Raw genomic sequence first — 27,854 nt, 5'->3', positions numbered from 1 at the left:
CAATCAGCTGCAATACAACTGACTCCTCTTTATTGCCTCTTTAAATGCTCATTAATGACCTTTTACATTGCAAACGGATAACAATGTAGTAATAACACTAAAGTTGTAGTTTTTTTTCTTCAAAATATTACATAAAATTAGATGAATTGGTGTTAGCAATTACAGTCAGAAAATAAGTATTGTACCATTAAGGTATAAGTGAAAGTATATTTGTATTTAATATGAAACATCATGAATATTTTGCACAAAAATAAAAATATTCAGTGAATTATTAAAATATTAAATATTTCAAAGATTTAAAGATTTTTAATAAAGATTTATTATGCTGATGATCCTGATCATGACATTCAACAAAGAAATCAGAAATTTAGAGCCTAAAGTTTAAAGTGACAATAAGTACGATATATTCCATTTAGAAAACAGATACAACAAAAAGCTAATTGTGAGAAGCAGTACTTAAAGTACATTTCATAATATTTTACTTAAAGGAATTTTTCACGAAACATAATTGCTTTTTTAAAACATTTCAAAATGGGGGAATCTTGAATAACAGTTCACACTGTTAAAATCAATAACTTTCCATTTGTGCGGAATCCACCATTTCTCTTTGGAGTCACCCAGCAGCCAACACACTAGCATTTCAGCATTCACTAGATTATCCTGTTGACCACTTCCAAAACTGTAATTATTTCTTTGAAAATCCTGTTATTGCACTTAATTCAAATCTATTAATAAAAAGGCATTGGACTTACCAAAAATATCAGTAAAGGCACCATCATTTTAAACAAAACAAGATCACCTCTATTCTTAAAGTGCATGTACAGTGTTAGCATCAACAACAGTTTCCTATAGTTGCACTTGATCATTCAAGTTCAGAACAGAACAGAAATAAGAGTGTCAACATGACTACAATGGCACAAAAAGCTAAAACAGTCAGAGTGAATCTCACAAAAACTATCCAGAAATCTCCAGGTCGTATTTCAGCCCAAAACCAAAACCAAAATAACAGGAAATTCGATTTCTTATTCTTTACTTTTGATTTTGGGGTGAAATGACCCGAACCCGCATATTTCTTTGTAAGATTCAACCAGTCAGTAAAATAACCCCCAATACGAGGGAGTGTGATTTGGAGTTAAAGGAATACTTTGGGTTCAATACAAGTTAAGCTCAATCGACAGCATTTGTGGCATAATATTTATTACCACAAATTTTTTTTTTGACTTGTTCCTCCTTTTCTTAAAAAAGCTAAAATTGAAGTTACAGTGAGGCACTTACAATGGGAGTGAATGGGGGGCCAATTTTTTAACATTAAAATACTGTTTAATAAGTATAGCCACAAGACATAAAGGATATGCATGTTAACATTATTTGAGTGTGATAAAATCTCTTACTAACCTTTTCTGTGTGAGGTTATAGTCAATTTTACAACTTCGTTGCAATGACAATGTTATGTCTACAAACCCTAAAATGACTGTAAAAATGACTATTTACACAACTTTACAGCTTAATACATGAGTTTTAACAGAAAAATGAATGTAAGTGCTTTTATAAAATTGTAAACTTCACATTTCTGAATTTAAACCCTCCAACAATTGGCCACATTCACTTCCATTGTAAGTGCATCACTGTAACCTCGATTTTAATTTTAATTAAATTTGTGGTAATCAACATTATGCCACAAAAGCTGTCGATTGAGCTTAACTTGTATTGAACCCGGACTATACCTTTAAATAATCTTAAAAGGGATTGTTCACCCAGAAATGAAAGTTCATTCATTATTTACTCACCCTCATATCACTCAAAGCCCGTATGACTTTTTAAATACAGTATCAAATACAGTGTGATTTGTATCAACTACTTATACTGTGTTTTTATGGTGTTATTTTTTTCCGTTTTGGTTCTTGACATTTTGGAGTCACTATTCACATTCATTATATGGTAAAAAGCAGTGTGAATATTTTTCATACAACTTCATATGGGTTTGGAGCTACATGACGTTGAGTAAATATGACAGAATTGTTATTTTTTTGGGTGAACTATTCCTTTAAGAACCTGAACACTTCCAACATTCTTTGTAGCTGTTTATAAACAGGCCAACAGTCTTTTAGATTTAAAAATTAATATATTAATTACCCATAACTGTTCATAAATTTGTATTTTTTTTTTTAAATTAAAACTTGATTATGGAATTTCTTAGGATTCTTGAATTTAATAAAGTATATATCATTCCCTCACTTTGCAATTGTACGCGCTATTTGCATAGCACAAACACCATTAGTCCTCGCTGGAGTTGTCAGAGTCGTCCCAGTCTACCTCCTCCCATGATGCTTTAGCTCTCTGTTCCCAGCTGCGTGCATGGGCCACGGTTGCCTGAGGCAGAAGAACCACGCAAGCTGAAAGCCCGGATACGCGGTCCTCGAGGGCTGTTCCGCTCTCCCAATGGTCCTCCTCTGCATTATAAATGTGTACGTACTTCATGCGACTGCCCTTATCATGTGACCTTCCACCCAGGACGTATATGCATCCATCGAGAATGGCCATCCCTGGCTCTCCATGTCCAGCAGGCAATGGGCTCACCACAGACCACACATCTGCTGTTGGGTTGTAGCATGCCACCTATATAGAAAAAAAAAGAACTTCATCTTTGTGCTCAATCACTAGCTCTGCCTAGTGAGCTGCCTTGCTGTCCACTGTCTACATAGGCAGCTGCCTTCTAAGGCAACATCCTAACCAAAATAGAACCTGATATGTGAATAATTTGGAATGCTTTTCATTGGCAGCAACTCCGTACACTACACAAAAAGCATGCTTATGTGAAGTGCACGGGAGACTTGGCCAAAGTCCATTTTAAGGCAAGTCCGTCCACTCGGCGGCCATCTTTGGAACGGTCCCGGGCAGCTACTTTTTATGTAAACAAGCGGCATAAAAGTACAGCTACTATCTACTTGAATGGGGAGATCTTAAAAAAAAAAAATGGTTGGTCAAGATTACGACCTAAGAACATTTAAAATCAGCTGTAAAATCAGTTAACAATGGTATCTTAAATTGTGCTTCTTTAGCTCAGATCATGCTTATAAAGATCTATTATTCATGCTGGTACAGCTAATGTGCACGCGCATTCTCAAGTTGACTGACAAGCGATGTCTGTATCTAAAAGGTGATTGTCTCTTTTACCCGAAAGGCGGGACTTCCTTTTCTACATCCATTGGCCGTTGGGCCAATTTCTCCCATTCACTTTAATAACAGGGGTCTGTCTTGGGATAAATAGTCTTTAGGTGCACCCCAAACCACGCACTTCTACACTATTCTACGTCATTTTGTAGTCTAAGCAGTGCGCATAGTATGTTTACACTGAAAATTAAACAAACTTGATTCAGCTGTTAAGAACGATGCAGTAGGAGAGGCATGGCGAATCTGAAAAGTTTGTGTACTGTACTCTTAATGTGGAGTTTCACATGCGACAAGGCAAAGGGAAAACCGCACGAGCTGTGTAATGGTCCTTATTATCATTCACGGCGGCAGCTTCTCAGTCTCCGCCGGACATTGTCATCTCAGTAATAACACAAGTTACAAGATGTGGTGTAATTCAATCACCTTTATTAAATACCTCCCGATTAAACGGCATTAACAATAGTAGCACCTGTAGAGTCCAGAACGTGCTCTTTCTCCACTTCCCTTTCATCTCTTGCCCTCATGAGAGAGTGCGTGTTCACCTCATTAAAGTTCAAGCAGCAACAAGTGAAAAATTATCTATTAATATAATCATCCAACTAAATGAAAAGGCAGGGAAGGAGTTTATAAATGTAATTCTTTATGCAATATTAAAATACCATAATATACTGTAAAGTATAAAATGTAATGCCAAAAAATTAAATAAACAAATAAAATAAGGAATAATAATAATTATATGAAATAATGACAATTGATCAATAACTAAAAATGTCACATTAATTTTAATTGCACCTATGGGTTATCAATTTGTCTTCAGTTTGACACTAAGCTTCATTAGTGGTTCTTAATATATTTAATATTTTGTTAGCGTACATTTGTTTTAAAGTCTTATTAAAAAACAAACCTTTAAACTGGTAAACGGCGAATGCTTCCATGTAGTAAAAAAAATTAAGTGTTCCATTTGGGACGACACTACACTTTTAAAATTCATACACTACCTGGCTGAGTGCATAATATATTTTGTAAGTGCATACTGTATAGGAAGAACTTTTCCCGGTGGCCCGGCCACGAAACGGGGCCGAATGGGGCGCAAAACGGTGCCGCGATATGCCGAAGGGGGCTGCAACATGCACCTACCACCCAATCCCAATAGTATATACTGTATACTATCTTCTAATATACAACAGTTAGTTCCGGTCCTCGAATCTGATTGGACAAGAGACTTTCCATGAGCACTAATGGTCTCACACCATCAGCACTCGGACGTTTCACTGCGTGTATCACTCCGCTTGTGTTCGTGCCATTCTAAACTAAAGTGTAAGAGCAGTGCATATGTGTTAAGAGCTACTGTATGTGTGTCTCTTACATTACATATGTTAGCCAGCAGGTGGTGGCAAAAGATAATTTTTGTGTGTAATATGAGCCAGTTAGGTGATGTGAAGTGAATCCGCATCAGTGTTTACATACAACAGCGCTCCGTGATCGCTCATATTACTACTACACTACTAAAGCTAGGAAATAGCTTTAAACAGCTTTAAATGAACAACTTCAGCATTACGGCTCATCACAGCTGAGAGACGCAACAGACTGATTAATTACAGAACTCAAGGCACTTACCTCTTACCGGAGTTTCCACATTGGAGAGGACGTGCTTTTTAAAATGGCGGAGGACATTGCGGTTTCTATAGTGAATGACTCTTGCGCACCGGCTACCGCGAAATAGAGAGGAATACCCCCACTTGGACGGCTAATTTTCCATTGAGAAACTGATCTTCAGAAAGCAGACAGCATCTCTGCTTGGGTGTGGCAACAGGTGATCGCACACGCTCCGTCTCTCTCTCTCTCTCTCTCTCTCTCTCTCACTCACACACACACACACACACATACATACATCCTTGTTTTTCCAATAACTTGTTAGAAACAGCACAAGCCATGATACTATTTCTGAGGTGACATTTTTTATTTACTAACGGAAGCATCATTTGTTTTGAACCAGCAACGGCAGATTCTGATCCGTCGTGTAAGAAAGTTGTTCCATGCACAAATGCGTTTTTTATGACCGTACTCAGTTTTTCCTAATTTTTAAAAATGTACTTGTTCATTGAACTCGCAATCGTGCTATATGGCCCTAAATCAGCACTGCTGTGATTACCTATGGCACTCGACCTGCGGCTGAATCACAGCAGTGCTGATGTAGGGCCATATCGCACTCTTGCTCGTGTGATATTGCTTAAATATACAGTATATTCTCCTGAGACCCGAGTGTAACTGCTGTGTGCAATTTCTATTTCTCTTTTTGATTTGTAACTAGCAACCCCTAATAAATATGCAAAGTAGTTTTCCTAAAAATGTATATCCACATATGTCGTCATCTTTTTAACGGCGGATTGCAATCTAAGGTAGTACATTACCACCATATACTGTTGGCACGGACCAGAGACTCTCCCCTCTTTACCCCGCTTCCCCTACAGATTGATCCTGACCCACGTTTCCACTTGCACTGTGTGTTCAGCTCCTCCAGGTCTACATATGATATTCATATTCAGCGAAAATGGAATGTAAAATTGCAGTAACTAAATATCCAAACTAAGTAACTATGAAGGCATTTTTTTTGTAGTACTATTGCATTTAGCCAGTTTTTACATTACACTCTTGCTTTCCAATTTTTTTGTGTTGTTTAATTTAAAAATTTTACATGCTATGTATAACAGTTGCGAACTGTACATCAGAGCAGTTGTTTCTACCCTGATGGGGAGCTCAGTACCTTGAGGACGTCTCGTCGGTAACCGCAACCATCGTTGCTTCCTCCAATGACATAAGCCCGGCCATTCAGTGCTGCCATTCCATGCCAGGCGCGCTCCACCGGGCCCTCAGCACATATGCTCCAGTAATTGCCAGTGGGATCATAACAGTAGGTCTCCTTCAGATAGGCCATTCCCCGGCGACCACACGCAATGTAGATCTTGCCATCAATCACTGCTCCAGCGTGGGCATATACCTGCAGACAGAAGTAGCTTGTAAAAAGTCTTAAACAATATATCACTGCAGCTTTAACATACACCATGGATAAGTAGAAAACTCAATTCTAATATTAAAATACACAAACTGATCTCACTAATTTGATGATACTGAACATACTGAACTGTGTGTTTTGGTGCATTGTTACACAGAGTTTAGGGTGATATTCAGGACACTAGATATGGCTCAATTTGGGTCTCTGTTTCAATGCAAGTCTTTGGGATTTTTTTTTCACCGTTTTATCGCCACCCAAGGAAGAAACAAGTCTGATCGCTTAGGAAAGTAATAGCACACCTCTCCTAAACAAGCTACACAATTTGAGGTATAATTCATGTCTGAGGTATGATTACATTTTGATTTGGAAAAATCCTTAAGTATGAGCAATAGTAATAATGAATAGTGAATAGCAAGTATAAATAACTAGAGATAACCAATGTAGTTAAATATCAGCTATAATGGATTTCAATTGCAATTCAATTCAAAAGTCTTCTGTAGCTCAGATTAAATCGGTCACCTCTCGTTTCAGCGGTGCCACATATTCCCAGGTGTTGGTTTGAGGATTGTAACGCTCAACACAGTCCAATTCATTAGTGTAATCGCGTCCTCCGATGGCGTAGATATATTTATCAACCACACAGACACAATGATCCGCATGCTGTTGTTGTAACGGTTCAATCGTACACCAGCTGTTGTGCCTAGGATCGTACCTGTGAGAAGAAACAAGAAGAAACTTTAATGAATGACAGAACAGCCTGTACTGATTTCTGTTATGGCAAACACTGTTGAATGAAAATATTAACGGATGCACCGAAACTTCTGCCACCAAATAAATGACAAAAATGACATTTGTTGTTTGATTCTCTATTTGAATTTATGTTCTTTTGAAAAATATAGCAATTGTTTTATATATATATATATATATATATATATATATACACACACACACACACACTGGTGGCCAGAAGTTTGGAATAATGTACAGATTTTGCTCTTATGGAAAGAAATTGGTACATTTATTTACCAAAGTGGCATTCATCTGATCACAATGTATAGTCAGGACATTAATAACGTGAAAAATTACTATTACAATTTGAAAAAAATTTAAACTCCACAAACTACTTCAAACAGTTCTCATCAAAAAATCCTCCATGTGCAGCAATGACAGCTTTGCAGATCCTTGGCACTCTAGCTGTCAGTTTGTCCAGATTCCTGTAGCACTTGCCATAGATATGGCTGTCTTGTCGGGCACTTCTCACACACCTTACAGTCTAGCTGATCCCACAAAAGCTCAATGGGGTTAAGATCCATTACACTCTTTCCCAATTATCTGTTGTCCAATGTCTGTGTGTCTTTGCCCACTCTAACCTTTTCTTTTTGTTTTTCTGTTTCAAAAGTGGCTTTTTCTTTGCAATTCTTCCCATAAGGCCTGCACCCCTGAGTCTTCTCTTTACTGTTGTACATGAAACTGGTGTTGAGTGGGTAGAATTCAATGAAGCTGTCAGCTGAGGACATGTGAGGTGTCTATTTCTCAAACTAGAGACTCTGATGTACTTATCCTCTTGTTTAGTTGTACATCTGGCCTTCCACATCTCTTTCTGTCCTTGTTAGAGCCAGTTGTCCTTTGTCTTTGAAGACTGTAGTGTACACCTTTGTATGAAATCTTCAGTTTTTTGGCAATTTCAAGCATTGTATAGCCTTCACTGCTCAAAACAATTATTGTCTGATGAGTTTCTAGAGAAAGCTGTTTCTTTTTTGCCATTTTTGACCTAATATTGTCCTTAAGACATGCCAGTCTATTGTATACTGTGGCAACTCAAAAACAAACACAAAGACAATGTTGAGCTTCATTTAACGAACCAAACAGTTTTCAGCTGTGCTTGATATAATGGCAAGTGATTTTCTAGTACCAAATTAGCAATTTAGCATGATTACTCAAGGATAAGGTGTTGGAGTGATGGCTGCTGGAAATGGGGCCTCTCTAGATTTGATCAAAAATGACTTTTTTCAAATAGTGATGGTGCTGTTTTTTACATCAGTAATGTCCTGACTATACTTTGTGATCAGTTGAATGCCACTTTAGCGAATTAAAGTATCAATTTCCTTCCGAGACAGCAAAATCTGCACATTATTCCAAACTTTTGGCCGCCAGTGTTTATACATACTGTATATACAGTATTCTGCTCAGTTTGTATGAAGCTCTAAAATATTGAACATATTTTCAATAGCTTTCAATATTAAAAGTGATTTTTATTTCAAATACCATTTTCAATTGTTTAAAAACTCAGAGTTTGGACCAGCTGTACTGATTTTTTCCCCCGTTTCAGCTAATAGTTTTAATTTGATTTGTAAATAAATGTAATGCTTTTCTTGGCTTCTTCAAATGAAAAACAAATCCTAGCAACCGAACCAGTGTTAAATTAATTGGATATAAACTGTTAACAGTATACGTGTCTCTCTTTTCAAAACAAGACCTTATCCAAATGCTGCTCTGTCTCAACCAAACTGACTTAACTGGTTCAGTTCATAAACAGTGTTTGCAACAAAATGCAGCAATGTCTGTTTACAAAAGTAGCTTTACAAAACTAGGACATTTTTGACTGAATTTGTGTTGCTCTGAATGTATGGCTTTAATAGAAGTACAGAAATAAAATAAAATAAATTATCCTCATAATTTCTTTAATCTCAAAACTACACCTTTACATGAAACGACTGGCATGCATACTCATTTGTAGCTTTTCAGATGAACTTTAATAATCACTATATAAGATCTACATAGAATCATCAGGAGTTTAAATGGAACTGACAAAAGATGAAAAGTTTTTACTTTCATTGTGATAATGAGATATGACTTTATTAAAACTCAATTTAGATATGCATTTAAATTGCATAATTGCATTTAAATTGTAAAATTGCATTTAAATGTAAATAACAGTATACAAATTCAAGAGAGCATGTGACTCATTTTATTTTAATTTCTCATTGTTCACTATAGGACTGAATATGCATGCGATCTTCATTAATATGATTCAACACATTTGTATTAATTCATGTCTACTAAATCAGGGACTATTATGCAGTGAATCAGTGAATTATGCAAAAGAGAAATTAAAGTGAATCTGGAGCGTATAAAGCGGGTGCTGACACTTCTATAGAATAAGATCAACTTTTTCATAATGTTATTATAGCAAGATCTACCCATGCACAATATATACGTAAGCAGTGTTGTCATGATACCAACATTTCAGTAGTTGCCAGTGACATTTGATGATTCTTTTATTGTCACTATGCCATTACACAAGAAAAATGATGTGTGAAAAGCTTTGCAGCTATGCGTGTAAATACAATAATTATAAGTACACTCAACAGAATAACAATGTACAGCATAACAATGTGACAATGTACAGAATAACAATGTTCAGAATAACAATATAACAGTGTACAGAATACCAATATACAGAATGACAATTAGCAATATACAGAATAACAATATAACAATATACAGAATAATAATACACAGATGTCTACACAGTTTACATGTTACACAATACACATTACACAGTATACAAACTGAACAGTTAGAGGCAATTGCACTGAATTGAATTTAGCACAGTACAGAAGCACAGTATACATAGTTTACATAACGTGCAGTGATGTGTGGCATATACTATTGTGTTGCGATTCATTCTCAGATGTGCATAAAGGGGTAGATATTAATACTGACAGATGTGATATATACTGTATATACATATTGAATCCAGTGAAATCCAATGAAATTAGTGTTAATGACCTAGGGTATGGAGTTGTTAGTAGTTCAGGAGTCTGACGGCCTGAGGGAAAAAGCTACCCCTAAGCCTGCTGGTGCGGGCTCTGATGCTGCGGTACGTCTGCCAGATGGTAGCAGTGAGAGCAGTCAATGGCTTGGATGGCTGGAGTGTCTGAGGAACCTCCGTGCTTTCCTTACACATCGCCTGGTATAGGTGTCCTGGAGGGAGAGAAGCTCACCTCCAATGATGTGCTGGGATGTTCGTACCATCCTCTGCCACGCTTTGCGGTTGAGAGCAGTACTGTTCCCGTACCAGATGGTGATGCAGCCAGTCAGAATGCTCTCCACAGTGCACATGTAGAAAAATCTGAGGATGTTGTGACTCATCCCAAACTTCCTCAGTTGTCTCAGGAAGAAGAGCCGCTGGTGCACCTTCTTCACTTCGGCCTCTGTGTGGACGGACCATGTGAAGTCATCAGAGATGTGAACTCCAAGGAATCTGAAGCTGTTGACCCTCTGCACCGGTGCTCCGTTGAAAGTGATGGGGCTGTGTTCTTTGTCCAGTCTCCTGAAGTCCACCACAAGCTCCTTGGTCTTGTTGACACTGAGAGAGATGTTGTTCTCCTGGCACAAGTGTGTTAGGGAATGCACCTATTCTCTGTAGGCCGTCTCGTCGTCATCTGTGATCAGGCCTACCACTGTTGTGTCATCTGCAAACTTGATGATGACACTGGAGCTGTGTGTGGCCATGCAGTTGTAGGTGTAGAGAGAGAGTACAGGATTGGGTTGAGAATGCAGCCCTGCGGAGATCCAGTGTTGAGGGTCAGTGGGCTAGAGATGTTGCTGCCCGTTCTGACCACCTGGTGTCTGCCTGACAGGAAGTCCAGAATCCAGCTGCACAGCAAGATGTTCAAGCCCAGAGCCCAGTGCTTAACGTCAAGCTTGGAGGGCACTATGGTGTTGAATGCTGAACTGTAGTCTACAAACAGCATTCTCACATATGTGGTCCTTTTGTCCATGTGGGAGAGATCAGTGTGTAGAGTGAAAGCGATGGCATCATAAGTGGAACGGTTGCCACGGTAAGCAAACTGTAGTGGATCCAGAGAGGCAGGCAGCAAAGAGCAAATGTGATCTCTGATTAGTCTCTCAAAGCATTTGCTGATTATTGGAGTCAGAGCAACAGGATGGCAGTCATTTAAGCAGGTGATTTTAGTTTGCTTCGGTACAGGCACAATGGTGGAAGTTTTGAAGCATGTGGGAACTGTAGACAGGGAGAGGGAGAGGTTGAAAATGTCCATGAAGAGGACGCAACCCGGGATGCCGTCTATACCCACGGCCTTGCGAATGTTCACCCATTTGAGAGATTGGGTTACATCTGCTACAGAGACAGTAAGTGAACTAACCTCTGTTGTGTTGGCCGTGGGAGCTCTCTCAGCATAGAAGGTGTTAAGCTCATCCGGAAGAGAGGAAGCAGTATTTTTTTTGGAGTGTCTATTCTTTTTGATCTCTGTGATGTTATTGATTCCCTGCCACAAGCTTCTAATGTTGCTGGTGTTAAACTGTAACTCCACTTTGTCCCTGTACTGACGTTTTGCTGCTCTGATGGTTTTACGGAGGGAATAACTGGCTTGATTTTGCTCCTCCTCGTTCCCGGAATAAAAAAGCAGAGGTCCGCGCATTTAGTGCTGCACGGACATCGACGTTAATCCATGGTTTTCTGTTGGGGTAGATCCATATTGTTTTGGTTGGCACCACGTCTTCTATGCATTTCCTGATGAAACACATTACAGAATCTGTGTAGACCACGTGATCAAAACAGTCCTGTAGAATAGAATTCGACTGGTCCGACCAGTACTGGATCGTTCTGAAGGCAGGTGCTTCCTGTTTCAGCTTCTGCCTGTAAGCGGGTGGAAGAGTGGTCCGATTTGCCGAATAGTGGGCAGGGGAAGGATCTGTAACCATTCCGGAAGGGAGAGTAACAGTGGTCCAAAACCCACTCTCCTCACATGTTGCATGTAATATGCTGAAGTATCTGAAAGTGTTATTGTCCTTAAATTGGCTTTGTTGAAATCCCCTGCAACAATAAACACGGCCTTAGCGTTTCCTGTATGCTTATGTTCCCGTACAGTTCCTTGAGTGTCTGGTCTGTGTTGGCTTGTGGGGGAATGTACACAGCTGTAATAATAACAGACATGAATTCCCTCGGTAGCCAGAATGGTCGACACAGTAGCTGTGAGGTATTCCAGATCAGGAGAGCAAAAGGACTTGATAGAGTGCACATTCCTTTGGTCGCACCAAGTGTTGTTGATCATGAAACATACACCTCCTCTTCTGCTGCTTTTCCCTGAAAGGTCTTTAGCTATGTCTGTGCGGTGCACGGAGAACCCCGTGGGCTTGATATCTGTCTGGAACCTCCGCTGACATCCAGGTCTCTGTGAGGCAGATAATTCAGCAGTCCCGCGTCTCTCGTTGGAAGATTCGCGCCCTTAGCTCGCAAAGTTTGTTGTCCAGTGACTGAACATTCACCAGTAAATTGCTGGGGAGTAGGGGACGGCTAATGCGGTGTCTCAGTCTGAGAAGGACACCAGCTCTCCTTCCCCTTTTCCACTTTCATGGTCATGGTTGGGTGTTCCAGACAAAGGGCTCCGATGCCGTGTTTGTAAACGCAGCGTCGGCGTTGACGAACTCAAAGTCTGGTTTGCGATGAGCGACATATGAACCAATATCCAAAAGTGTTTGTCTGTCACAGGCAATAAGACAGATGACAAAAAAACCCAAAAAACTACAGCGTTGGGTCGGAGCTCGCAACATGGCTGCCATACTCGGTGCCATCTTTTTTCAAAACCCTTTGAAAAAACCTAAAACCCTTTTTTCTAGATACCAATTTCAATACCACAACAAATACTAATACTAACTTGTTAATTATGTAAGTACTGTTTCAAGAACTAATATAATTATTCAAGACAAGTCAGAATTAAAATAAGAACAAAGAAACAAATGAAAAGCAATTAATAAAAACAAATTAAAAACATTAGAACAAAAAATGTTAATTAAGAAATCTGTGCTTTTTAAACAGCAGTTTTTAACAGCAGTATCAAGTATTCAAGTAAACAAGAATTAAATGAAATTAAATGAGACATAAAACTACTTGTCTTCCCTGTATGATTATAAAACATTTGACCGTTTAGGCACGTATCTGCACCTCGAGTGCTCTCGGAGCACATGCGCATGGATTACAATCATCATTTGTGATGATATGCAGCTTAGTGCAATGAAAATGTTCAGATCAATTTGACATCTAAAAGTTCTTCAGAAGAAGCTCATTGGTCACTTGACAAGAATACAAGACCCTGTCTTGGCGACAGAACAATTGTTTCTAACAGTTTTGATGCTATTCCATTGCTGGAACCATTAACTCAGCAGGGAGTCCCAATGTCAAGTGATTAATGACCTCTTTGTGAAAATGCGCACTTTGTCTCCCTCTGCCTGGCCGGCGATTATGTTAATAAAGCTCACACCTGAAAATCACTGGAAAAATCTGTTAGTGTGGCGCCGGCTTAAAGCCTAAAATCCTTAAAGTGCACACACATAAGCAGCCTGTCAGTCAAACAGTGCACACCTGCAAAAGCGAGGAAATAAAAAGTCAATCCTTAAGATTTTCATTATTTTGTCTTTTCTCACTCTGTCAACTTTCCCTTTTGGCCTGTTATCGAGATCGATCAACGGTAGATCAATGTAAGGAGCATCTCTGTCTTATAATATAATGCGCTCAGATTTAAACAAACGAATCTGAACTCGGAGCACATCTGTTACTCTGAGCATGAGATGTGAACTACAGAACCGCTCTGAAAACACAGTAATAATACACTAACACTATACAGATAGCCAGGACAGAACAGCGAGCATAAACTTTGAAGCAAGCGGCACGAGCCCTTTGTGGTTTAATAATCTCACAAGGTCATATCGTGATTTCGATTAATTTTGCAGCCCTATACAGTATAAAAAAGTACACTATTGCAAAAGTACTTAAATCCTTATCCAGTTAACTTATTTGCTTAAAGGAATAGTTCTCACAAAAATGAAAATTCTGTCATCATTCATTCACCCTTATGTCATCCCAGATATGTTTGACTTTCTATCTTCTGAGGAACACAAAATACGTTTTTTGGAAGAATATTTCAGCTCTGCAGGTCCATGCATGTGAATGGTGACCAAAATGTTGAAATTCCAAAAAGCACATAAAGGCAGCATAAAAGTAATCTATACGACTTTACAGTGAAAAAGGAGCTACATTTTCAGTCTTTTCTCACACAAAGCTGACTAGATCACTTCTGAAGACATGGATTAAACCACTGGAGTCATATGGATTACTTTTTTCAAAGTTTTGGTCACCATTCAATTGCATTGTACAGTATAGACAAACATAGCTGAGATATTCTTCTAAAAATCTTTTTTTTGTGTTTGAAGATACTACAGTTACCCTAACCAGGACATGACTACTTTAAAAATGGCTTAGTAAAGCTTATGGAAAAAAGACTAAAGAGCTTTCTTTGGACTTTAGAGATAAAGTTGTGCACTGTTGGTACAATTATCAGGAAGATGACAAAACCACCTAGATAACTACCAAAAAATAAATAATAAATTTGTATTGCCCACAACTTTTATTGTGGTCATGGTAGTGCCATACTGTGGGCTGCTTCTCATCAGCAGGGACTGGGCATTTTGTTGTAAAACATGATGATGCACAAAAAAATCAAATAATTAAAAAACAAAATTTTTTCAGCAAATAAGCCAAAACTAGGCAGAAATTTCATCTTTTAGCCAGACAAATATGGAAATGAAAGTTAGAACACTGTATTAAGTAATGAGAAATTGTGATTCATTCTGTGTTGTAATCCTTTTGTTCAAAGAAAGTGAAATTATTTTCCACAGATGAGTATGTTCTGCATTTAAAATGTTGGAAATGGTTCATAAAAAGCAACCAGTGTCTGTGTATAATCTGGGTGGTGACTGAAGGTCTGACGAGGACTGCAGTAACAATGATTGCCAATTCAGATCACAAATACTTCCACTACCTACACTATATTCATTATTATTCTGTGTATTTTAAGTGAAAGGGAGTTTTTTCCACATTTTGTTTTTACTTTTATAAGGCTAAATCTCACGGCATGTTATTAATCTTTCCTAAACCTCCACCTTTTCTTGACCTAAGTCTTAGTAGAGAAAAGACCCACGTTTTTGCACTAATGTCTCCCAAATGTCTCCAATTGAATGGTCATAAATCAAAAGTAACCAGAAGAGGTCCAGTTTTGGGAAGTTCCTAAAAGATCTCTATCCATTAGCCTATCATGCGTAACAACAAATCAGTCACACATATGTCTATAATTGCTGTGTGTGCCTATAACTTAGTTAAATCACCTCTCACATTAACTGTATTCACACCCATTTTCCTGTTGGTTTTTTTCTCCATCTTTGTATATTGGCATTGTGGAAAATGTTAAACCTTCAGTAAAAACGTTTGAATTAATTTCAAACTCTGAGTGATTATTGGATTATTTTGGTCACTGATATGGATTTACAACAAATCCAATAACCTAATAACCACTCATTGGATTATATAGGATCACTGGATTATATTAGCCTCTAATTTGGATATACTGTCCAAGTCCAATAATCGCAAATACAATTCCACATTAACATTGGAGTGGAAGAAGAACAAGAAGGTGAATGTCCTACAATGGAGACAAACACCCTGATTGTTGAGGTTTGTACGTATTAGATGTACAGACTGCATATTTCAGCATATTGATTGAATTTTTATGTAACATACTGTATATTAATATATTAAATAAGGGAATAAATTAATAGAACAATAAATAAACAGACACATATGATATATAAAGAGGCACTCAAAAGTCTGATTACACAAAAGAAAATGCTTCTATTTTGCATTTTTCTAATGTAATATACAATATACTGTATATATATTTCATAACAAACAATATAATCAACAAAACAATTTAAGTGAAAAGTTGAGTTGACAAATTGACTCAAAATGAAAGTTTGTGCAAAACCTGAAAATGTTATCCAGCAGGATTTACAATTCTAAAACTTTACTTATTTCTATAGGTTTAATTTCCAAATTGAATGCCTGTGTAGTCTGACTTTTGGACCCCACTGTATATTAAAATTAACTGCAACATTAACATCTAACTAAATATAACACTAAAATAAATAAAGAGAAAAAACGTATGATTTGTAATTCAGTAAACTGAGAGAATTGGTAAAGGATCTGCATACTTTTGGATAGCACTGTATTCACAGCTAAACTGTCTTCTATCTCTTTGACTGTAATAAATATTTTATTTATTTATTTATTTATTTTTTTACAATTATTATAAGTAGTTCTCAATAATAAAACATTGCCCATTTATACTCAGGGTGACTTACCGCCAGCATCGAGCTTCAGCACGGAAGCCACTTGTGTTCTTGTCTCCACCAACCAAGTAGACAAAGTTATTAAGCACCCCAATTCCCATGTTGGACATGCGAGGAGCCCGATCTGCAGTGAGACTACGCCACTCCCCCCAGGAGGGCTGGAACACCTGGAAGCGCTCTTCATTGTCCACAAGTGCGCTGGATGAATACATGCCACCAAAGCCCAGAATACATTGGGAGCTGCAGCGTGGCTGAGTAAGTGGGGTTTGCATCACCGGCTGCCATAGCTCCTGACTGTGGTAACGCAGAGCGGCGGCCACACAGTCCCGCAGCGAGCACTGTTTTAATCGACTGTGCAAACGCTGTAGGATGTGCTTCTCCATTAGGCAGAACCGCACCGCTTCCAACATCCGCAATGGATCCTGATCACATGAGGAGTTGACGTTATAACCATCAATTTATTTTGGAATCATTTCCAAAGATTAAAGGAATAGTTTATAAATAAATAAATACAAAAATAAATAAAAATAAAATAAAAATTGTTTAATTATTTACTCACCCTCATGTCTTTCCACACTGTATGACTTTCTCTCTTTTGTAAAACACAAAAGGACAATTTTTGAAGAGTTTACTGGTCGCTCGTTTCCATGCAATTACAATGAATGGGAATTGGAATTTTAAAGTTTCAAAAAGGAAGCAAAAACACCAAAAACGTATAATAAAAGCAGTCCATGCAACCCATGCACTAGTTTTCTAAGTATTCTGAAGACATATGATAGCTTTGTGATAGAAACATTGAAGTCATTCATGAGAGCTCATGAGAGAAGTAGTGATGTCAGATTCATAAATTAATCGTTCTTTGTAGTCTGAACATTTTAATGAATCACTGATCTAGTTTACAAAACTGGTCTGAATGATTCATTCACGAATTGAAGAGTAAACATGTCACTGGAGGTCGCTTATCTGTGAATATTGACTTGCACAAAATATTTTTTGGCTTCTGAGGACTTGGAATATAGCACACAAGTGTAATGGACCACTTTTATGATGCTTTTGTGTCCTTTTGGAAGCTAGAAAGCCTCAGTCACCATTTATTGTACTGCATGGAAAAGTGACCAGTAAAGTCCTCAAAACTGCTCCATTTGTGTTCCATAGAAAAAAAGTCATAAAGATTTGGAATAAAATGAGGGTGGTGAATCCATGATTTTGGAACAATTTTGGGTGAACTGTTCCTTTAAAACATATATTTAGTAAAAACTAATCTGTTTCTCACCTGTAAGCACACCTGGTCCTTCTCCACTTGTTCAGGTGTGTAATGGTAATGCAGGGCTGCTTCAAACACCTCATTCTCTGAGCTCACCTCCAGATCATTGCTGGAAAGAATGCTCAGCACCTTTTCTGCAGGAAGTTTCCGATATACTGGTGTACGTGAGAACGTCTGGATATTTTTGAGGAGATAGGAGCGAATTTTCTCCCCGAGCTGATTCAGGCCATAGATGTCAGCTAGCTTCTCCACCTCCAGGATGTTTTCATCATCCAGCCAGGAGAACAGGAAGTCACAGCAGAAGCCAATCACATCTTGGATCTGGTTATTACAATGAGGGACAGGTGAAGGAATATCACTATTTCTCAATCTAAATCCTAATTTACATTACATAAAATTGGATTTTAGGGTTAATCGCACTAAATCTGTGAAAAACATGTAATGTCAAGTCATTTATTTATAACAAATGTTATACATATAAGCAAATATTCAAAGCAAAGGGTCAATAAATAGAAAAGAAAAGAATTAAGATCAGGACTGTCAATTTATTTTTTGTGAATAATGATATAAAAATAATGTATTAAAAACATTAAAGCAATTAATCATGCTCCCTGATCTGTAAGTAAATTCTGTACTAAAAGAACGTATTTTCCTACTATTGGAGCAATTCAAGCTTGAAGTAGCCTACATGTAACTGTGTGCTTTTACAAGCTGCTTCAGCAGGAGGCAGTCAGTGCGCCTCAACAAACCTCACAAGCAGCGCAGCCACAGAATAAAGTGTGAAAATTAATGCAAGGATCTCGAGACGCGATTTTCATAGTTTCAAATAGGGATGCCACGATTATACGGTTTTACTATTAACCGTGATTAAAAATGTCAAAATTAATTTAATCGTATGAATTTAGAATCCATGGTTAAAAACCATGAAATGCTTTATTTACACATGCCAAAAATATTATATATAATGTATAAATACATATAATAAAAGAGTTATTCATAAGATTTTGTAAGGCTAAATGTGATAAACTCTTGTGCATGTGTGGGTACTGGAGCTGTAGCAATGGTTACAGACGGTGTCCGCGTGGCGCTTGGCCAGATGTTGCAGACTGAACGTGAAACTGGGGGTACAACACACAAACTCTAAAATATAACAGATCTACCAGACTCATTTCCATCAAAAAACGTGACTTAAATCGTCTGTTTGTGAGCATTTAAATGACTGACTGAGGAAGACGGACATAATTTATATAGACCGAAGTCATAGAAAGATACACATTCTACAAATAGGACAGGATGCTCCACTAGTCGTCCAACAACAAACTAGTAAGTTTAAAATTTTAAAGTGAAAAAGGTGCAACTTTTGTAATGTTTAAGCGTGCTGACAGCGTACGGTGCACTGCGTGTAGTTACTATCAGCGAGTAAACTTTGAAAACTTGCATCTTAAATCGTCCTCTTTATTTAAAGCATTGCTTATATATATATATATATATATATATATATATATATATATATATATATATATATATATATTAACCACATTAAATGTCAATTTTAGTCATTATTGACTTTACATAGCCTGCTGTAAGCAGTGTTCCCGTTATTATGCAGAGTCCACAGGTTTATTTGTAAGGTGTTGTGGACAGTATTGATTCTGTTGCCGATTCTTTATATTGGGGTGTCTGACTGACAACTGACAGATTGCTTTAATAAACAGATGCAGAAGAAAAAAGTGTTGGATGCCGTGAACTAGGCTACATGTTGCGCACCTACAATAATCTTACATTTACACACTTTTGAAGCGCTGCGGTTACATTGAAGCAAATCACTGAGCTCGGGACACACATAAGCGGTGTCGTGCCCTAGATTGGAGCATCTCTTATTATATACCTCCTATAAATTTTTTGTGTTGTTTTCTTATTGTAGGGCTGCTCTTAGCATCCACATATCCCCCAGAAATACATTCAATCGTGATATGAAATGCATTTTTCTTTGCATCAGTGCTGTTGTATAAGAAAAATTGCAAATAATCATAAAAAACAGTTAACCACGGCATCCCTAGTTTCAACTACTTTTAACTTGACAGTGTCCTAAAACGTTTTATTTAAAAATAGCACAGACAGAACGCAAGAATGCATCCTGTGTTCAACAAATTCAACCGTAAAATGGATTACTATCTACTGAAGGGTTGCTCAATGATATTGAAATGAAACAAACAATATTTACTTCTCAAGCCTCTTTTTGTATTGTCTAATCAATGCTTTACTCATCCGCTACTGTAATATATTTGAATCTGAATATCTCAATTATTTTACTTATTGCAGACCCTTTACAGTATATTATAATTTTAATCATTTTAATTATTACATCTTGTTTATATTGAATTAACTTTATTTAGGGGCCTTTCACAGCAAATATTGATATTATTTGTGATTAACACAATTAATTAATTGTCATGTAAATAATTTGATAAAAAAATGTAATCGATTGACAGCCCTAATTAAGATTCACAATCATTTATTTAACCAACATCATTCATTTGACTAAAAAGGTGTCTGTCATATGTATATACTGTAGAGTGTTTTGATCATCACTATTACATCCTCTCAGACTGACCTGTAGAAGGGTCGCTGCACACAACACCTCCTGCACTGTTTCCAGGTCCAACTCCAGCTCAGAGGTGTAGATGAAGTCCAGAAGTTTAGTCATTGCTGTGTATGTGACCCCATGAACAGGGATCTCAGTTTGCTGCATCTCCCGCAAACCTCCAGCAAACATTCCCCTAAACACACAGAGAACCATATCATTTCAAAGTTTCAGATAAAACACAACAAGAATTAACAGTAATATGAGAGCACAAGGTGTTCCATACAACTAAAATTTGTGAACATTAAATTCAGTTGAAATCTTCAAATCTTTACAATGCAACACTGAATTTCATTATGCTTTTCAGTAATCAAAGTGAAAAATGACACATAGATAACTGACATGAAGTACTTTTGGCAAGTGAGGCATGCCATACTCCTAAATAATCTAAAACTATTTTATGATTATGCCTGCAGCTTATAAATTTGAAGTCAGAAGTTTACATACACCTTAGCCAAATACATTTAAACTCATTTAAATTGTGAAGTTTTTCACAATTCCTAACATTTAATCATAGAAAACATTCCCTGTTTTAGGTCAGTTAGGATCACTACTTTATTATAAGAATGTAAAATGTCAGAATAATAGTAGAGATAATTATTTATTTCAGCTTTTATTTCTTTCATCACATTCCCAGTGGGTCAGAAGTTTACATACACTTTGCTAGTATTTGGTAGCATTGCCATTAAATTGTTTAACTTGGGTCAAACATTTTGGGTAGCCTTCCACAAGCTTCTCACAATAAATTGCTAGAATTTTGGCCCATTCCTCCAGACAGAACTGGTGTAACTGAGTCAGGTTTGTAGGCCTCCTTGCTCGCACACACTTTTTCAGTTCTGCCCACAAGTTTTCTATCGGATTGAGGTCAGGGCTTTGTGATGGCCACTCCAATACCTTGACTTTGTTGTCCTTAAGCCATTTTGCCACAACTCTGGAGGTATGCTTGGGGTCATTGTCCATTTGGAAGACCCATTTGCGACCGAGCTTTAACTTCCTGGCTGATGTCTTGAGATGTTGCTTCAACATATCCATTTTCCTTCCTCATGATGCCATCTACTTTGTGAAGTACACTAGTCCCTCCTACAGCAAAGCACCCCCATAACATGATGCTGCCACCCCCATGCTTCACGGTTGGGATGGTGTTCTTCAGCTTGCAAGCCTCACCCTTTCTCCTCCAAACATAACGATGGTCATTATGGTCAAACAGTTACATTTTTGTTTCAATCTTTGAATAGATCTTTGTCCCTATGTGCACTTGCAAACTGTAGTCTGGCTTTTTTATGGTGGTTTTGGAGCAGTGGCTTCTTCCTTACTGAGCAGCCTTTCAGGTTATGTCGATATGTCCGGCCACAGAGTCCGTTCCCCTGTCGTTGCCAGCATTCCCAGCCACAGAGGACGTTCCCCTGCTGCTGTCAGCGCTTCCGGCCATGGAGGCCGTTCCCCTGCCGCTGCCAGTGCTTCTGGCCATGGAAGCCGTTCCCCTGCCGCTGCCAGCGCTTCTGGCCATGGAAGCCATTCCACTGCTGCTGCCAGTGCTCCCGGCCACAAAGGCATTCCATTCCCCTGCTGCTGCCAGTTTTCTCTGCCACAGAGGCCACTCCCCTTCCAGCAGCTCTCCCAGTCCTGGTCAAGGAGGTCGCTATGCCAGTGGATCTTACCATGTCATACCTGGCTACCGCCCTCCTGTGAGTTTGGGCTGCTTATGTTTCCATGCTCACCCCAGCACCGCTGCCGACCCTTTGTCAGTGGCCGGCGCCCAGTCTGACCCTTCGTTAGTGGCCGGCGCCCAGTCTGACCCTTCGTCAGTGGCCGGCGCCCAGTCTGACCCTTCGCCAGCTGCCACCGCAGCCCAGTCTGTCCTGTTCCCTGCAGTCGACAACGAAAGTATCCAGTTCCTTTCTGCCTCCCTGCCTGACCTCATCCCGGTCCTCAAGACTCCTCCCTGGCCACTGGACCCTGCCCCATTCCTCAAACTTCCTCCCTGGCTGCTGGATCCCACCCTCTAACTGGATCCTCCTCCCAGGCTGCCGGACCCCACCCCTCCTCCCAGGCTCACCTTTTCTTAAGCCTTCCCCCTGGTTTCCCCCACCTACCCTCCCTCCCTTGGTTGGTACTTCCCGTGCCTCCAGTCAGGCCCTGGACTGTTCTGTCTGCTTTTGTGTTTTTGTTTAACTACCTGCCTCTCTACTGTTTTTGTTTGTCTTTTGTTCAGGTTGGTATGCCTGGAAGTCATCCCATGGAGAGGGGGTAGTGTCAGGATCCTGACTTTCTAGTAGAGTTTTTGTTGTGTCAGGATCCTGTCACCTGACTTTCTGTGTTTGTCCTGTGTATCTAGTGTCAGGATCCTGCCACTTTGGTTGGTCTTGTTTATAGTTTTTGTGGCTGGATCCTGACACTAGTGTTGTGTGAGTGCATTTGGCTTTGTGGTTTCTCACTGCCATGTGCACTCCTGTCTGTTCTGTCTTAAGTGAAACCCCACCCCCTTGTTTATCTTGTTATTAGTTAATTTGCCTCATCTATCTTCTCACGTTACCCTCCTTATTTCCTTCCTTATTTAACCTCATTGTGATTTCTGTCCCGTGCCAGTTCGTTGTGATTGTTCACTCTGTTAAGTGTCTTCCTTGTCGGTTCCTGTCATGCCTGGTCTTGTCTGTTCCAGCCCAGTGTGCAGCCCTGGACCTTGGAGTTTTCCCCTTCGGGGTAGTTTTTGTTTGTTTTGTTTATATTTTGAGTTAAATAAAGCCCATCCTACTCTCTGCATTTGAGTCCTCGCCTTCTCTCTCCCCCCTCACCTGACAAAAGGGATCTCATTTCACCTTCTTTACCTCGTTCATTTTTTGGAGTTATGCCACCACTTCTTTAGTTTTCCTCAACCTTTCTTTTATGAATCGTCTAACAATAAAAATAAAAAAAACTGCAAAAATTGCAAAAAAATAACAAATAAAATAATAATAATAATAATAATAATTCTAATTGTTTAATTACCAAAAGTGTAAAGGGTCTTTAAGGACACGTGATATGTAATAGTGTCACAATATACATTTCCACTTCTATATATCATATTTTTATGATAATTTCATCTCTATTTAAGTTTACTATCACAGGATATCTATTTCTTTGTTTATTACAAGACAAATGAGTACTGCATTCATACAAATTACTACTATATCATGTCGGTTTTCTGTGCAATGGTGGTGAGTCATCAGTATTCATATGCGTGTACACATACTTATTATACATGATATTTGTTACTCAAGATGGCACTGTTGTTTCAGTGATTGACTTGTTTTCATTTGACATTGCTATCTGAAGACGAAGCAATATGGAAGTAAACTATAGCAAGTATATCACATGAACAATATGATTTGGCATATGTCATTTGAGTGTACTACTGAAATTCTGTAAGTTGTGCATCTATATAGACTCAAAACGTGCCTGAGAAAATACATATGTGTAACAAATGTGTAGCTTATCTGTTATGTGTAGCTCAATATGTGTTTGACAGACAGTTGCATCTCATAAAATTTCAGCATGAAAATCATGAATACCGTTCTAACATTTGTTGCATCATCTCTTTGATATATGAAAAATCAAACACCAAAATATATCAGAATATATTCTAATCTATTATTTTCTACTTGTCTTAAAATGCTTTGAAAATTTTACACTATCTGGGCATTTTGTAGATTCATTTGTGATAGATAATAATGTTTGGCAAAACGCCTATGCATCTAAGGGTTAAAGATATAAATTTTTACCGTACACATTCGTAATAATTTTACCCTAAAGTCATGTCCATGGACATTTTCTGCATCAACTACCCACATATAAAGTGTGTGACATAAAAAAACTTCTCAGCAATTATACATCACAGTTTCACTAATCATTACATATTTCCTCCTTTTGTAATTAGTCAACATCATGATGGTCTTCCATACCTGAAATAGTCACATGAAGCTGCCAGAAGGATACGGTGAGCTTGGATGGGCTTATCTTCTACCATAAGAACCACATCAAACAGAATCCCCCCTTGTCGCAGCATCAGGAGCCCCTCTAGCAGTCCCTGTGAATGACCATTGCTGCAATATTTCTGTCTGGGACAAGGCTGAGCAGAGCAAACGGCCCCTCGCCCTTCAGTTGTACAGGAGACCAAGTCATTAGCCATCTTGACTCAAAGATGCAAATAGGAAGTGAACCTGCTCACATTTTGTTTGCACTTCCACACTGCTGGTAAATGAGAAAGAGAGAAAGAGAGAGTTATATACACTACCGGTCAAAAGTTTTGAAAAACTTGACTGAAATGTTTCTCATGATCTTAAAAATCTTTTGATCTGAAGGCGTTTGCTTAAATGTTTGAAATTAGTTTTGTAGACAAAAATATAATTGTGCCACCATATTAATTTATTTCATTATAAAACTAAAATTTTATAATAATAAAAAAATATATATATCTTTTTTGAAATTGATGACTTGGACCAAATAATAAAGAAAAGCAGCCAATAAGTGACCAACATAGATGGGAACTCCTTCAATACTGTTTAAAAAGCATCCCAGGGTGATACCTCAAGAAGTTGGTTGAGAAAATGTCAAGAGTACATGTCTGCAAATTCTAAGCAAAGGGTGACTACTTTGAAGATAATAAAATATAACACAGTTTTGATTTATTTTGGATTTTGTTTAGTCACAACATAATTCCCATAGTTCCATTTATGTTATTCCATAGTTTTGATGACTTTACTATTATTCTAAAATGTGTAAAAAAAAAATATATATATATCTATAAAAAAAAAAAAAAAAAAAAAAAAAAAAAAAACCATTATATTAACGAATGAGTAAGTGTTTCAAAACTTTTGACCGGTAGTGTGTATGTATATATACAGGTGCATCTCAATAAATTAGAATGTCGTGGAAAAGTTCATTTATTTCAGTAATTCAACTCAAATTGTGAAACTTGTGTATTAAATAAATTCAATGCACACAGACTGAAGTAGTTTAAGTCTTTGGTTCTTTTAATTGTGATGATTTTGGCTCACATTTAACAAAAACCCACCAATTCACTATCTCAAAAAATTAGAATATGGTGACATGCCAATCAGCTAATCAACTCAAAACACCTGCAAAGGTTTCCTGAGCCTTCAAAATGGTCTCTCAGTTTGGTTCACTAGGCTACACAATCATGGGGAAGACTGCTGATCTGACAGTTGTCCAGAAGACAATCATTGACACCCTTCACAAGGAGGGTAAGCCACAAACAATCATTGCCAAAGAAGCTGGCTGTTCACAGAGTGCTGTATCCAAGCATGTTAACAGAAGGTTGAGTGGAAGGAAAAAGTGTGGAAGAAAAAGATGCACAACCAACCGAGAGAACCGCAGCCTTATGAGGATTGTCAAGCAAAATCGATTCAAGAATTTGGGTGAACTTCACAAGGAATGGACTGAGGCTGGGGTCAAGGCATCAAGAGCCACCACACACAGACGTGTCAAGGAATTTGGCTACAGTTGTCGTATTCCTCTTGTTAAGCCACTCCTGAACCACAGACAATGTCAGAGGTGTCAGAGGCTAAGGAGAAGAACTGGACTGTTGCCCAATGGTCCAAAGTCCTCTTTTCAGATGAGAGCAAGTTTTGTATTTCATTTGGAAACCAAGGTCCTAGAGTCTGGAGGAAGGGTGGAGAAGCTCATAACACAAGTTGCTTGAAGTCCAGTGTTAAGTTTCCACAGTCTGTGATGATTTGGGGTGCAATGTCATCTGCTGGTGTTGGTCCATTGTGTTTTTTGAAAACCAAAGTCACTGCACCCGTTTAGCAAGAAATTTTGGAGCACTTCATGCTTCCTTCTGCTGACCAGCTTTTAAAAGATGCTGATTTCATTTTCCAGCAGGATTTGGCACCTGCCCACACTGCCAAAAGCACCAAAAGTTGGTTAAATGACCATGGTGTTGGTGTGCTTGACTGGCCAGCAAACTCACCAGACCTGAACCCCATAGAGAATCTATGGTGTATTGTCAAGAGGAAAATGAGAAACAAGAGACCAAAAAATGCAGATGAGCTGAAGGCCACTGTCAAAGAAACCTGGGCTTCCATACCACCTCAGCAGTGCCACAAACTGATCACCTCCATGCCACGCCGAATTGAGGCAGTAATTAAAGCAAAAGGAGCCCCTACCAAGTATTGAGTACATATACAGTAAATGAACATACTTTCCAGAAGGCCAACAGTTCACTAAAAATGTTTTTTTTATTGGTCTTATGATGTATTCTAATTTTTTGAGATAGTGAATTGGTGGGTTTTTGTTAAATGTGAGCCAAAATCATCACAATTAAAAGAACCAAAGACTTAAACTACTTCAGTCTGTGTGCATTGAATTTATTTAATACACGAGTTTCACAATTTGAGTTGAATTACTGAAATAAATGAACTTTTCCATGACATTCTAATTTGAGATGCACCTGTATATATATATATAGAACATGTCTGACAGCTTTGCTCACGCTGTGTATAATGATAGTGTCAATAGTTGTCAATCGCCACTGAAAGTAAATATAAAAAGCACACCTCAATGAAAATAGAAAGCAGACCTCTTGTATTTACAGGAAACAAAGTAACTCCTGATTGTCAGAGCAACCACATACAAACAAGAACTAGGTCAAAGCATTAATGTTAATTATATAATAAAATTAAAACAAACTCTGGGGCTTTCAGAGGGAAATGCCCATCTTGGGCTCAAAAGAGAAAGCGAAAATAGGTGGTTGACAAAAAAATACTTTTGGGAAGTCGACAAGCTATACTACATCTAAAACTATTTTGCTTTGCTAATTGAGAGACTATATGGAGTTTTTGTACTCTAAACATGTAGTTGTCAGACAGCAGGACCATTTGAAATGATCTAGCAAGGCAAAACTATGATTAAAAATGACAATGTCACGTCTCTCTGAGCAGAAGTTGAACAGGTAAAAATATCATTTGTTTAATTCTCTACTAAAAGACGCTCAGAAAAACGCAACAGTTCGGATAAATACAATGGCAAATTACAAGCACACACACACACAAAGTTGTTTTCTAACCATAGCTGCAGTATGTGATCATCGCATAAACACAGAATGTCAACAATAAATTTTGTCGCTTTACCACACCTAATATGTAAGGACGAATCTTTCACCGGAAACGGTTTAAAGAAGATTGTGTCTGGCTGATGACATCTGTCACTCTGCTAATGATCATATATTGATGAAGATGCAGGAGTGTGTTTGTTTTCTGATCGCCCAGCTGACTTGCCCCGTGACGTCACTGCAGCCGCACCCACGCGCTTCCGGCATGGAGCAAAACAAATGACGCCAGCAGCCGCTGTCAAAAGAAAAGGGCACGTGCGCGTCTTTACTTCAGCTTGTATTTTTTTCTCTCTACAATATTCATTCAATTTCAAATGTTTATTAATTAATCCATGCACAGTAGAAAAGCGGAATTTATATGAGGCACGCAATAGGAAATTGGAAACTTTGATTTTGAAATATGGCAGTTCAGTTTTAGTTTCAGCAACTACTTGGCAGTTTCATTGGT

The 27,854-nt window shown here is 38.2% G+C and overlaps 1 protein-coding gene across 3 annotated transcripts; it reads right to left on the bottom strand.

Moving 5' to 3' along the window:
- Positions 1-15: 15 nt before the first annotated feature.
- On the bottom strand, positions 16-27,599 carry LOC127423962 (kelch-like protein 22). Of its 3 annotated transcripts, none has more exons than XM_051668687.1 (8): positions 27,362-27,599; positions 24,237-24,525; positions 20,269-20,434; positions 17,664-17,975; positions 16,403-16,812; positions 6,704-6,896; positions 5,936-6,169; positions 16-2,616 (listed from the first exon to the last, which is right to left on the bottom strand). In XM_051668687.1, the coding sequence occupies exons 2-8, from the start codon at positions 24,461-24,463 to the stop codon at positions 2,275-2,277; spliced, it is 1,884 nt and encodes a 627-aa protein (XP_051524647.1). In that variant the 5' UTR covers positions 24,464-24,525; positions 27,362-27,599; the 3' UTR covers positions 16-2,274. The 3 variants fall into 3 exon arrangements, with proteins under 3 accessions (XP_051524647.1, XP_051524645.1, XP_051524646.1); XM_051668685.1 differs by having other exon boundaries at positions 27,431-27,599; XM_051668686.1 differs by having other exon boundaries at positions 24,237-24,522; positions 27,431-27,599.
- Positions 27,600-27,854: the final 255 nt, after the last annotated feature.

Source organism: Myxocyprinus asiaticus, chromosome 33, assembly GCF_019703515.2.
Source record: "Myxocyprinus asiaticus isolate MX2 ecotype Aquarium Trade chromosome 33, UBuf_Myxa_2, whole genome shotgun sequence".
Taxonomy (NCBI): domain Eukaryota; kingdom Metazoa; phylum Chordata; class Actinopteri; order Cypriniformes; family Catostomidae; genus Myxocyprinus; species Myxocyprinus asiaticus.
The sequence above is the reverse complement of the archived record's forward strand: the minus strand, read 5'-3'. Positions and strand labels throughout refer to the sequence as shown.